The sequence below is a fragment of the Halichoerus grypus genome, chromosome 6 (genome assembly GCF_964656455.1).
Source record: "Halichoerus grypus chromosome 6, mHalGry1.hap1.1, whole genome shotgun sequence".
Taxonomy (NCBI): Eukaryota; Metazoa; Chordata; class Mammalia; order Carnivora; family Phocidae; genus Halichoerus; species Halichoerus grypus.
In genome coordinates, this window is record NC_135717.1 from 17,401,600 (window position 1) to 17,414,676 (window position 13,077).

A 13,077-nucleotide genomic window follows, 5' to 3' on the forward strand; every position below is an offset into this window, starting at 1 on the left:
GCCCTGGCTGGGAAATGGGTGTGCATCACACAGGGGACTCAGGTGCATATTTGGAGCTGAAGGGCAAGGGGGGAGGCCATAAAGAAAAACGTGGGAGCAGGAGACCTCAGAATTGGGGACGGGGGGAGGGGGTGTGTGGCAACTGCAGCTCAAGTGACTCAGGTCTTGTATTCACACCTCAGCCATTTCCGGCTCCCCCTAAGCCGCAGCCACTCCGTGAGAGGAAGCTGGGGTTTGTGGTTCCTGTTTTGCCTAGGGACAAAGAGTAGGAGTGAAGAGGGGCTGGTAAGAGCTTTGGCTTCTCATTTCAGGGTCATTAATGCTTCCTCAAAGGGAAGAAGGGGCTGGATTGGTGGCTCCAGTGCCCATTCCCTCATCCGTAGTCATTCTTGCGAAACAAAACTTGGCTAAGCTTTGTATTGTGGTTATTTGTGTCTACCTCCCACCCTCCTGTGAGTTCCTTGAAGGCACAGGCCATGTATGACATATTGCTCAGTTTGTCCCACATGGGTAGTAGGACACCATTTTTCACTGGTTGAGTAACCTGGGAAGCAGACCAAAGGGGGCACATTTCAAAGAGCAATCTGAGGACTTGGTGGTGAGAAAGAGCTGGTAGAGGTGGGCACCAGCTGGTGGAAGCCCATAGAAGAGATTAGCAGGGGAAGGACTCACTGAAGAAAATTCAGGATGCTGCTTTACCACCTAGAGGAAGGTAAGAGAATAATCACTTCTTATTTTGGACTATGTGAAATGACTTTGATCTACACCTTTTTCCGCAATCCCCTCCCTGATTGACACTTTCCAAATTTCCAATTAGAGGAACTAGATGAGATCACAGAATGAGAATCTTGGACCTTAGAATCGTCTGGTCTAAGCATTCTTGAGGCAGGCAGGAATTCTGCCGCAGCCTGCTAAGCCAAGCACACCTGCCTCTGGTGCTCTATTCCCTATTGTTAAAAGGGTCTCTAAGGTCAGCTTTAGGGCTAACCTTGTATCATCACCAGCAACTTTCCTTTTTTTGTTTTCTCATCTGTAAAACCAGGGGTTGGACTATTTCTGTGCTATTCTTTGGTTCTGGGATAATTAGGGGAAAGTGATCTCTTTAATGCTTTGGATATTGCCAATAGACAGAAATCCTCTTAAGTGAGAGTTATCTTGATTTTCAGTTCTCAAAGCAATCTAAGGGCAACAGAGAGGAATAAGAATGCCCTGAAGCTGGCTGTCTTTGTTCCCAGCCAGAAACGGGGACTAGAGTAGCCGGGTGGCCATATTTATTTCTGGCAATTGAGGGCCGCGAAAGGAGCTGAAGCCGCTCACTGCCATGACTAGTGCTGGCACGACAGGGCCAACACCTTGAGCGCCGCTAGTTTAACGTCACGGCTCTTCTTGCTGATCCTGCCCGCTCCAGTTTTAAACCAGCGGTTCCAGGGTTCTTCCGGCCTCTCTCTGTCCCCCGCCCCGAGGCTGGGAAAGCCTGAAGCCAAGACAGAGAGAGGACCCGGAAGTTGTGGTGACCTCCAAGCACGTGATGAGGGCACCGCGGGTGCTGTCACGTGACCCGCCAACCTGCGGTACCTCGGGGCCGAACTTGCAGCTGCTCTTAAAGGTACAGACCGCGGAGCCCCCTGCTTTAAAGGGGGCTGGGGCAGAGTCCCACGGGTGGGGCGTGGTGGGGGGGTGCGAGGGCGCGAGGTGGAGCCCCGGGGTAACGTGGTGGGTCGCCCGGCGCGAGTGCAGCGGAGAAGCCGGAGCTGGGACCTGCAGTGGGGCGTTGATCCTTCTCATCTGTCGCAGACCCTCACCCGCCCGGTCGGAGCCAATTCTGGACTCTCGCTGACTTCGAACCCTTCGCGGGACCTGAACTTGATGCCATGGGAGGCTGTGCGGGCTCGCGGCGGCGCCTTTTGGATTCCGAGGGTGCGTATTCCCGCCCACCCTCCTGAGAGTGACAGCCCCTGCCCCGCGACCCACCTGATTCGGGGCTCGGGCTCTGGCTCGGCCCCGGGAGGACACCCGTGGGGCCCTCGTGCACCTGCGAGTGGGGTGGGGGGTCATGCTCTCTTCTCGCCCTCTCAGGGGAGGAGACCACCCCGGAACCTCTGCCCCCTCTGCTGGACCGTCGGGGCGCCCTTTGGAGGAACATGATGGGTTTCTGGTGAGTGGCCCGAAGAGTTCAGCAGAAGTAAAAAATGGGATGGGAAGAGTTGGGAAGCAACAGGAGGAAAAAGGGAAGAAAGAGTTGACCTGCGAAAAGGGAGCTGCATTCACAAATATTTACTGAACCAGTTGGTTTGCCCTGAGGCAGCGTGTAAACCTCCAAGACTTCACTCATTTACTTCCCACCTTCACGTTTGGGCAAGATCCTACTACCAAATTTGTAAATATGTGGTTTTTTTAGAAGAAAACTTTAAATCATTACTCTAGATGGGAAGCCAATGTTTTTCCTAATGCACGTTTTAATAAACGCATCCCCACTTTTTTGAAAGGCCATCCATCTACCTCCTCAAATCGTTCCAATATTGAGCCTTGGGAAATCCTTCTAGCGCTGATCTGAACATCGAGGGCTTAGGTGGCACACTGGGTTGGAAGTGACTTCCCATGTGACTCTGAAAGAGTCCTGTCGCCTCTCTGAACCTCTCTGGTTGACTGCAGCAAAATGGGAAGAATGGTGGGACCACTTCGTAGGCTTGTGAAAAGAGCACATGAAATCTCTGGCGCTGGGCCCAGTTCCTTTCCCATCACTGAGTGCAGCTCTGGGAAATGAGAGTAAGCAAAAAAAGATCCTTCATGGGTCATAAAGGGCTTTGGTAGGATCTTCTTTTAATCCCCACAGACCCTGTGAGGAAGTGAGAAGGAAAACCTGTGTCCCCATTTACACATGAGTAGCCCAAGGCCACTCAAGTAGGAAGCGGCAGGCTTGGAACCTGAACACAATCCTTTGGGCTTCAAGCCCCAGGAGCTTTCTACTGTTCCACAGCGCATCAGAGACAGTGGATCAGTGGATGAGAAATGCCCCAGGAACTGAACCATGGTGGGAGCTTGGAGGAGAGAGTCGTCAAGGATGACTTTCTTCTCTTCCTGGGGGAGACGAGATGTGAACCCAAGTCTGTCGTCCCAAAGCCTGTATTTCTAGCCCTAACACTGAAATGGAGATGGGGTCTGGTGAGAGAGAAGAACAAGGGAGCTGATTGAAGGCCATAGGAAGGGGAGATTTGGTGCTGGGACTGTGACTAGATTGTAAGCCTGGAAGGAGGTTAAGATCTGTTCTTATACATCAGTTGTATCTCAATAAAACGGAAGGGGAAAAGAAGTCTATCCTGTTCACTCCAGGCTCCTGGGCCTTTGCAACAACTTCTCTTACGTGGTGATGCTCAGTGCTGCCCATGACATCCTTAGCCACCAGAGGGCATCTGGGAACCAGAGCCATGTAAGTGACCCTCTCTACCGCCACCACCATCTTTAGTCCTTATGGGAAGATGAGGGACTCACCCTAGAGCAGGGACCCCTTTGAAAAACTCATGGTATGGGGTGGCCAAGGGGTGGGCCAAGGGGACTAAAGTTCCCAGTCTCCCAGACCACAGAGCAGGAGGGGTTTTTAAGAATCAATTGGTGCCACGTATACAAACTCAGATGTTGGCCGGGTGGGGCCGTGGCCTATGACAGCGTTTCTTAGCCCCAGCGCTGTTCATTTTAGGCTGGAGAATTCTTTGTTGTGGGGCTTTCCTGTGCATTGTACGGTGCTTAGCAGCACCCCTGTCCTCTACCAGCAACATACCCCCTGTTCTATAGTTGAGACAAGAATGTCTCCAGACATTGCCCAATGTTCCCTGGGGGGTATAATCACCTCCAGTTGAGACCCTCTTGTCTGTGATGAGCTGGGGGCAGGGCGGGGGGCGGGGGGAGTACATGCCAAAGGAGCGCAGCTGCCACCTTGCAAATCCAGCAGGGAGTTTGGTCCAAGGTCAGCTTTTCTGGAAACCCATTTTTTTTTTCTTGGCTGAGTAGCTACAAAGACTTGATCAAATTATTTAAAATGTTGGCATTTACATGTTCACGTGTCTACATAAAACAGTTACTTGGAATCCTCAGGTCAGGGGTTGCTCGGGTGGTCCACACATGAGCCTGGCAGGGAAACAGATGAGACCAGGCTTGGAGCCACAGGGCTTTAAAAAACTGGATGTCCTCCTAGGGGCCTAAGAGGAGTAGGGCGAAGAGGAAAGGGTCACATCGGGGGTTTGGTTTAACCCCACCCTCACAGATCTCTAACTGAAACCCCTTTCCCATTCTCGGGGGAGAGAGACCCATTTCCAGACCATAGCTCTACTGCATATACACCCAATCCCTAAAATCGAAGTGGTAACCACACCCAAGCATCCGCTGGAAGAGGTCCTTATAAAATATTTATATCAGAGAAAACAAGGCACTTTGGGAGCATTACAGCCCACTCTCCTACCGGTACATTGTTCTAGACAGAAAGTAAAAATTTAAAAGCCCAAATTTTTGAAAATGAAAGCTCCTGAATGTGTTACCCAAGTAGAGCCCATTTACGGGGCCATCTTTGGCCTTTGGGTCCTTAGTTTGAGCTTTCTACAGTAATCTCACCTCCCCGTTATGCACGTAGAGAAACTCAGGACCCAAGAGGCCAGTGTTGACCCAAGGCCATCCCTCAAGTTAGGGCTGAGCTGGGGCTGGAGCCAGGTTGTGTCTCCTCTTGCCTCCCTGGGTGAAAGACTTTCCTCTGTCATCAGGTGGACCCAGACCCACCGCCCACCCCCCACAATAGCTCATCTCGATTTGACTGCAACTCTGTCTCCACGGCTGTGAGTACCCATCTGGTCCCCCCCGACCCCTGCCCCGTCCCTCAGCACCCAGCTGCGACCACCGTGATTATAATAATTAAGACCATTTCCCGAGCCTTTCCCTGCATTGGCTCGTGTCAGTCCTATGAGCTGCGCGCTGTAACCACCCCCCATCTTCCAGATGAGGGACCTGAAGCTCTGGACACAAAGCTCAGGAGCAGCAGAGCTGGGATTTGAGCCCCGATCTGTCTGACTTCAGAGCCTGTGTCTGCAGCAGGTCGACCTGGCTGGTGTCTGTCTTCCCCCGGTCACTCGGTTGGGAGGCTTGTCCCTGGGACCGTCGGGGGTCTCACTCTGTTCTGTTCCAGGCCGTGCTCCTGGCAGATATCCTCCCCACCCTCGTCATCAAATTGCTGGCTCCTCTTGGTCTGCATCTGCTACCGTACAGGTCTGAGTGGGGGTGGCGGGAGGAAGGTCAGGTGGGGCCTGAAGAGCGGGGAGGCCGGGAGGGCTACAGAAGTGGTGGGAGGGTTGGGGAGTTGTGGGCGGAGGCCGACCTTCCTCTTCCCTCCCAACCTCTCGCCCTCAGCCCTCGGGTTCTCGTCAGTGGGGTTTGTGCTGCTGGGAGCTTCATCCTGGTGGCCTTTTCTCATTCAGTGGGGACCAGCCTATGTGGTGAGTGTGAGGTTTTGTGTCAGGCGGGGAACCCAGAGGAACGGAAACAGAGCATTGTGGGGTAGTCTCCCCCAACTTCTGAGAGGAAAGGGATTGTTTTTGTAAGCCTCAGAAGCCTGTTGGGACTGTCACAAGTAGGAGATGGGAGATGAGGTCATTTTGGAGGATGGGTGGTGGTTGGGGTCGGGGGTGGGGGGCAGGGATAGGAGGAAATGGATGGAGTATATGGAGCTCGAGATGAGCAGAGTCACCAAGACGCCGTGACGGGGGCAGCTGAGGCGTCAAGGATGAGTTCTTGCTCCGGAGTTGATAACCGGGTAGATGGAGGTCCCGTTCCCTTTGAGAGGGCATGCAGGGGAGCGGGTTGGTTCTCCTTCAGATCTTAAGCGCCCCCGTCCAGGGGATCTGTTTTTCGCTACTCTGAGCTGATGCAGAGGAGGCTATGGCCGGACACCTCAGGGGATCGGGGCGATCCGGGAGGCCAGGTGTGGCCACTGCCATGCTTGTTCTCCCCCCAGGTGTGGTCTTGGCTAGCATCTCGTCAGGTCTGGGGGAGGTCACCTTCCTCTCGCTCACTGCCTTCTACCCCAGGTAAGCAGGCAGAGCCGGGAGAGGGGGAGAGGACCCCCCTGGTGCTGGCTTTGGTCCTTCCTCGTTTCTTGTGTTCTTCTCAGGGCTGTGATCTCCTGGTGGTCCTCAGGAACCGGGGGAGCAGGGCTGTTGGGAGCATTGTCCTATCTGGGGCTCACCCAGGCTGGCCTCTCCCCGCAGCACACCCTGCTGTCCATGCTGGGTATCCCCGCCCTGCTGCTGGCCAGGTAGGCTGCCGGGGCTGGGAGGATGAGGGATTCGAGGAGAGAACTAGATCATGCTCCCGATCTTCAGGTCCCAGCAGCCTTGTTAAGAGGGGATGTGGGTTCTGGACTCAGAGAGGCCTGGTTTGAGTTTTGGAGCTGCTACCTGTTGGCCGCGTACCGTGGGACACCTTGAAATGATGTGTGTGAAGCATCTGGTACAGTGTGGATCCCGAGGTGATAGAAGGGGACGGGGGTGGACTTTCTTTGATTAATTTTGAGGGTATTGGAAAAAAATGTGAACTAGCCAATCAAACCTGTGATTTCACAGATTATTGCTTAGGGCAAGGCCATGTAGAGAAAGTGAATCGATTTAAAGGAAAATAATAAGCAAACAATTTATATAGGAGGAGTGTAGACATGGCTGAGTATAGACCTGGTCTCTATAGAAGAGACTGAAAGTTCTGGCCCAGCACAGGATGAACACGTAATAATCATTAGAATAACAATGACAAGGGGCGCCTGGGTGGCTCAGTCGTTAAGCGTCTGCCTTCGGCTCAGGTCATGATCCCAGGGTCCTGGGATCCAGCCCTGCATCGGGCTCGCTGCTCTGCAGGGAGCCTGCTTTTCCCTCTCCCACTCCCCCTGCTTGTGTTCCCTCTCTCACTGTGTCTCTCTCTGTCAAAGAAATAAATAAAATCTTTTTTAAAAAAAGAATAACAATGATAAGAAAACAGAGCTGACTTGCTTGGTGTGAGCCAGAAATCCAAACAAGGGCCCATGGGTAGAAACAACAAGGAGACAAATTTCAACTCTAAGGAAGGAAGCACCTTTCCTCAGTTAGAGCTCTCCGGCACAGGATCGGGGGGCCTGGGAGGAGTGTGGAAATGAGGGCGGGCTGCCCTGGGAGGGAGCGGCCTCTCCAGCCCGACAGAGGCGCTTCGGTCTCATCTTCATCCCACCTGTTCCTAGCTATTTCTTTTTGCTCACATCTCCTGAGCCCCAGGACCCTGGAGGGGAGGAAGAGGCAGAGACATCAGCACGACAGCCCCTGATTGGCAGTGGGGCCCCAGAGTCGAAGCCAGGTAGGAGACCCAGGAGTCCCTCGGAGCCATCACTCTCTCTCTGGACGGGTGTTAGCCTTTCCTCTCTATGGTGGACACAGTCCGGAGGGGAGGTGGATGGCAGTGCTGGTTATGGTAAGAACCAGCGGCATTCATCTATTTAAGAACTACACACTGGAGCGCCTGGGTGGCTCAGTCAGTTAAGCGTCCGGCTCTTGATTGCATCTCAGGTCACCATCTCAGGGTCGTGGGATCGAGCCCCACAGTGGGCTCCACGGTAAGTGTGGAGTCTGCTTGAGATTCTCTGTCTCCCTCTCCCTCGGCCCCTCCCCCCATTCACGTTCTCTCGCTTTCTCTCTCAAATAAATAAATCTTAAAAAAAAGAAAAAAATGCTCAGTGAGTATTTACCATGTGCTGATGATCACTGTGGGTACCGGGTGGCCGAGATGAGGAAAGGGGGCAGATTCATAAACAAGCAGCTGAATCGGAAACATGTTATTTTCGAGCCTTGGTAAGTGCTGGCCGGACATAAAGCGGGGATTGCTGCTAGGAACTGAGGGAAATAGAGAAGGGTCCCACCTAGAGGAGGTGGTTTGTGAAGGCCTTTTTGAGGAGGGGTCATTGGGCTGAACTTTGAGTGACAGGGAGTCAGGTTGTAGGCCGAGTGGACAGCAAGTGCTAAGAGCCTGCGATGGGAAGGAGCTTGGATGTTCAAGAAGCAGAAGGAAGGGGCCAGTGTGGCTCGGTTGGAGATGTGTAGCTATCAAACTGCACAAGAGCCATGGAGAGATCCCACCAGTTAATTCCTTTTTATTTTTAATTGAGGTAATATATATCTAACATGAAGTTTACCAATTTAACCATTTTTTTTAAGAGGCAGAGGGAGAGAGAAAATCTTTTTTTTTTTTAATTTTATTTTTTTATTTTTTAAAGATTTTATTTATTTATTTGAGAGAGAGAATGAGATAGAGAGAGCATGAGAGGGGGCAGGGTCAGAGGGAGAAGCAGGCTCCCTGTTCAGCAGGGAGCCCGATGCGGGACTCGATCCCGGGACTCCAGGATCATGACCTGAGCCGAAGGCAGTCGCTTAACCAACTGAGCCACCCAGGCGCCCCTTTTTTTTTTTTTTTTAAAGACTTCATTTATTTGACAGAGAGAGAGACAGCGAGAGAGGGAACACAAGCTGGGGGGAGTGGGAGAGGGAGAAGCAGGCTTCCTGCCGAGCAGGGAGCCCGATGCGGGGCCCGATCCCAGGACTCCAGGACCATGACCTGAGCCAAAGGCAGACACTTAACAACTGAGCCACCCAGGCGCCCGGAGAGAGAAAATCTTAAGCACAGAGCCCGACGCAGGGCTCGATCTCACAACCCCGAGATCATGACATGAGCTGAAATCAAGAGTTGGACGCTCACCCGACTGAGCCACCCAGGCGCCCCTTAACCATTTTTAGTTGTACAATCCCGTGGCATTTAAGTGCATTCACACTAAGAGTGTGAATATGGTTGGCCCTTGCCCACCAGCACCCCTCTGCTGAGTGGGTGTGCCAACCTCACCTGCCCTTCCCTCCCTGCTCCCGTGCAGACTCCAGCTCAAGCCTCTCCCTTCAGGAAAGGTGGACTGTGTTCAAGGTATGGACGGTGGCTGTGGGACCCCCGCCCCCCCCCTCCCCCCCGCCGTGGCCAGTGCCCACCTGCCAGCCTTCCACTTAACATCTTCGGACTCTTCCAGGGCCTGCTGCGGTACATCGTCCCCTTGGTCCTGGTTTACTTTGCGGAGTATTTCATCAATCAGGGGCTTGTGAGTGAGGGCTGCTGGGTGGGCAGGGGGGAGGAAGTAGTGGTCGAGGCAGGGGCCCCGAAGGTCTCCGACCATCTGCCCTGTCTGCCCTTGGCTGCAGTTTGAGCTCCTGTTCTTCCGGAACACGTCCCTGAGTCACGCTCAGCAGTATCGCTGGTAAGAAGGGTGAGAGGCTGGGTAGCAGGACGGGCAGGGGGCTGGGAGGGCCCCTTGATGCTAGGGCCTGGGGGCGGCCGGGGCCACCCTGCTGAGTAGCCACCCACAGGGGCTTCCTCCACCCTTCCTGCCCGCATCGAAGGTACCAGATGCTCTACCAGGCTGGCGTCTTTGTTTCCCGCTCTTCTCTCCACTGCTGTCGCATCCGTTTCACGTGGGTCCTGGCCCTGCTGCAGGTACCGAGCCCGGCCCTCCCTCTGTTCCCACCTTGGCTCCCAGCTCCCCAGACCCCAGGCTTCCTTCCATCGGCAGGAAGTGTTTGTTGCTCGCCGTCAGGTTCTGAGCCCAGGGAACAGGAGGCCAGCAGGCCTCTGGCTCTGTGTAAAATGTGTGGCCTCGGGGGCCTGGCAAACCTGGGTGCAAATCCCAGCTTCTGTCCTCTGTAGCTGTGTGACTTAGGGCAGGTCCCTGAACCAGCCTGAGCCAAGATTGCCTCATCTATGAATCAGGCGTGGCCAATATCTACTTCTCAGGGTCATTGTACCAAATAGAGATGAGAAGAAGTGTTTTAATCCACGAGAAGCACTTACTTAATGATTATTTCCACAAGCCTTGTGCAGAGACACAGGCTTTCAAATAATGTTTCCATGGGTTAAAAAAAAAAAGTACTGTTCTTTTATTCTGGATGGTTCATTACGATAAAATCAGCGATGTTGTAGCCAACAGGTTATTTACTGCAAGGCTGGTGAGCAAATGTAACTTGCCGTGGCAGAAGTATTCCAGCGTTAAGTGAACAAACGCACCATTCTTGCCCACGGTCTAACCAAAGTAGCTTCACATAACCAGCCTTCATTGTTTCAAGGTCACGAGTCTATAGCCCCTGAAGGTAACTATCAAAATAAACCTTCCAGAGGTGCCTGGGTGGCTCAGTCGTTAAGCGTCTGCCTTCGGCTCAGGTCATGATCCCAGGGTCCTGGGATCGAGCCCCTCGTCAGGCTCCCTGCTTTAAAAAAAATAAATAAAATAAACCTTTCATTAGTCAAGGAAAGTCTTTTTTTTTTTTTTTTTTAATATTTTATTTATTGACAGCACAAGCAGGGGGAGTGGCAGGCAGAGGGAGAGGGAGAAGCAGGCTCCCCGCTGAGCAAGGAGCCCGATATGGGGCTCGATCCCAGGACCCTGGGATCATGACCTGAGCTGAAGGCAGATGCTTAACCGACTGAGCCACCCAGGTGCCCCAGGAAAGTCCTTTTTAATAAACTGATTGCAATTCTAGGATAAAATACAGGCCAAGTGTAGGTTGCACCTGAATGTTATGACAGCGCCCTGTGAATGTCCTCCAGCTTTCTCCCTTCTTTATCTGAGCAGTGCTGCCAGCCCAGGGCCTTATACCCCAAAAGCCCCAAATTGTTGTGTCAACAATTCTGAACTCGGGGTTCTTTGTTAGATGCCACTGAAATGGGGAGCTTAGGATTTTTGCTGTGATTTTAACCAAGGCTGCTCCGTAGAATTAGCAGCTTATAATCGTTACAGAAAGAATTCCGTTACAGAAAGTGTCTGGCCTCATGCTACAGACAGAAGCCTTGGCAGGGTGTCGCCAGTCACGTTAGCGTCACTGGGATGTGTTTTCTTAAGTGCAGATCTCTGAGCTCACCTCACACTTAATGAATTAGAACGTTCGAGGGCAAGGCCTATGTGGGGCACGAGATGCCCAGGTGATCTGTATGTACATCAAGCGTGTGAACCGCCATGGCGGCCTCCACACTGGGGAGGCAACCCTGTGCGCTCAGGTCTGGGACACTGGGGTCCTCTGAAGGACTGGGGCACAGAGGAGGGACCTACTCCCATGGGTGGGGTCAGAGAGTCTTCCTTAAAGACATGAGAATGCCTTAGCCAGAGTTTCTCCACCTCTGCACTGTTGACATTTGGGGTTGGATCATTCTTTGTTGTGGGGCTGTCCCGTGCACCGCAGAATTGAGCAGCATCCATGGCCTCTACCCACTCCCTCCCCACTTGCTACGGCCAAGAACATCTGTAGACATTGCCAGGTGTCCCCTGGGTGGCAAAAATCACACCCAGTTGAGAACTGTTCATCAACACCCATAGTCTCAGTCTGGTAAAATGGCAGGAGAGGGGTGGGCCTCTCTCTTCAGGGAGCCCTTGGGAGGAGGCATGAGAGCCCAGGGGAGGGGTCCTGATCCAAGCTGAGCTGCAAACAGTGGTGACCAGGAGATCCCAAGTGAGGGAAGGGGAATAGCGTTCCAGGAGCGACATGAGCCAAGGCGAGGTTGGGAGAGAGACCTACAACGTCTAGGGTGCTGGGACAGGATAGGGAGAAGGCCTACCCCGGATCCCAGGGTCCGGTAGGCCAGCTGGGTGCTGGGATTTGATCCGGGTCTGTCAGCCCTCTCCCCAGCATCTCCCAGAACCAGGGGCCACTGGATGGGATCACAGCCTCTGGTCCCAGGCTCAGCCTTCCCGTCCACCTGCATCCCCAGTGCCTCAACCTGGCCTTCCTGCTGGTGGACGTGTGGTTGAGCTTCCTTCCCAGCATCTACCTCGTCTTCCTGATCATTCTGTATGAGGGGCTCCTCGGAGGTGCTGCCTACGTGAACACCTTCCACAACATCGCCCTGAAGGTCAGCGCCGGCTGGGCGAGGGCACGGGGGGCCTCTCTGGGGAAGGCCTGGGCCGGGGCGGCTAGGACTGAAGCCTCACCCCTGCTTCCTGCCCTCTGCAGACAAGTGATGAGCACCGGGAATTTGCCATGGCAGCTGCCTGTATCTCCGACACTCTGGGAATCTCCCTGTCAGGGCTCCTGGCCCTGCCTCTACACGACTTCCTTTGTCACCTGTCTTGACGTTCTGGCTTCTTGGGACATGGGACACACTAATCCGGGCCTGCACTGGCGGGCGGGCAAGTCAGACCGCAGGCCCGCAGCCCGAGCGAGCTCTGGCCCAGGCTTCCCTGAGCGGCGGGGTGCAGAGAAGTGCTGAGGTCCTGTTCCCCTTCGAGCGAGCCAGCAGCTTTCGCCCACTCCCAGGCTGGCCTTGGGGAGTTTCTTCATGGTGTTACGTCCTCAGAATAAATGCCTTATTTTATCAATTTTATCAATGGACTCCTGTGCCATTTTTCTGCTTGAAAAAAATGTTCTCTTGTTATATGAGCAATACAAACCCACTTTGGAATATAAGCAGGGGAGTTTAAAGAAAGTATTTCAGCAGATTTCTACCTAGTCTTTAAGGCTTTACTCATTCATTCATTCATTCATTCACTGTATGACGCAATCTACATATATTTTACCCCAACACTTAAGTTTGCAAACGTACAGAGGGGTTCAAAGAATTCCTACAATGAGTGCTCATGTATGCACCACCTGGGTTCTGTGGACATACCACATATGTAACACTCCATCCAAATGAGTCTCTCTGATTTGCGTATTTCAAAGTAGGAGGCTGACTTTAATACGCTTCCCTCTTTTTTTAAAAGATTTTATTTTATTTTTTAAAAGATTTTGTTTATTTATTTGACAGAGAGAGAGAGCACAAGCAGAGGGAGCAGAGAGGGAGAAGCAAACTCCCCACTGAGCAGGAAGCCTGATATGGGCCTCAATCCCAGGACCCCGGGATCCTGACCAGAGCTGAAGGCAGACGCTTAACGACTAAGCCACCCAGGTGCCCCAAGATTTTATTTTTAAGTACATCCAACATTGGGCTCAAACCTACAACCCCGCAATCAAAAGAATCATGCTCCACCAACTGAGCCAGCCAGGTGCCCCTAGTACACTTCCC

General features: G+C 53.0%; 1 protein-coding gene across 2 annotated transcripts; it reads left to right on the forward strand.

Moving 5' to 3' along the window:
* Positions 1–120: 120 nt before the first annotated feature.
* On the forward strand, positions 121–12,396 carry CLN3 (CLN3 lysosomal/endosomal transmembrane protein, battenin). 2 transcript variants are annotated; one of them, XM_036091240.2, is made up of 17 exons: positions 121–712; positions 1,409–1,606; positions 1,795–1,917; positions 2,077–2,155; positions 3,331–3,427; positions 4,749–4,820; positions 5,168–5,247; positions 5,389–5,474; positions 5,993–6,065; positions 6,149–6,292; positions 7,241–7,353; positions 8,915–8,961; positions 9,062–9,130; positions 9,231–9,286; positions 9,429–9,522; positions 11,785–11,925; positions 12,027–12,396. In XM_036091240.2, exons 3-17 carry the CDS (start codon positions 1,872–1,874, stop codon positions 12,144–12,146), a joined length of 1,317 nt encoding a protein of 438 aa, XP_035947133.1. In that variant the 5' UTR covers positions 121–712; positions 1,409–1,606; positions 1,795–1,871; the 3' UTR covers positions 12,147–12,396. The 2 variants fall into 2 exon arrangements, with proteins under 2 accessions (XP_035947133.1, XP_077930768.1); XM_078074642.1 differs by lacking the exons at positions 121–712; positions 1,409–1,606; positions 1,795–1,917 and having other exon boundaries at positions 2,076–2,155; positions 3,279–3,427.
* Positions 12,397–13,077: the final 681 nt, after the last annotated feature.

Coding starts and splice junctions, on each gene's coding strand:
- CLN3 (XM_036091240.2), top strand. CDS start 1,872: ATGGGAGGCTGTGCGGGCTCGCGGCGGCGCCTTTTGGATTCCGAGG. Junction 6,293..7,240: donor CCCGCCCTGCTGCTGGCCAG/GTAGGCTGCCGG, acceptor ACCTGTTCCTAG/CTATTTCTTTTTGCTCACAT. Junction 9,287..9,428: donor CACGCTCAGCAGTATCGCTG/GTAAGAAGGGTG, acceptor CCCGCATCGAAG/GTACCAGATGCTCTACCAGG.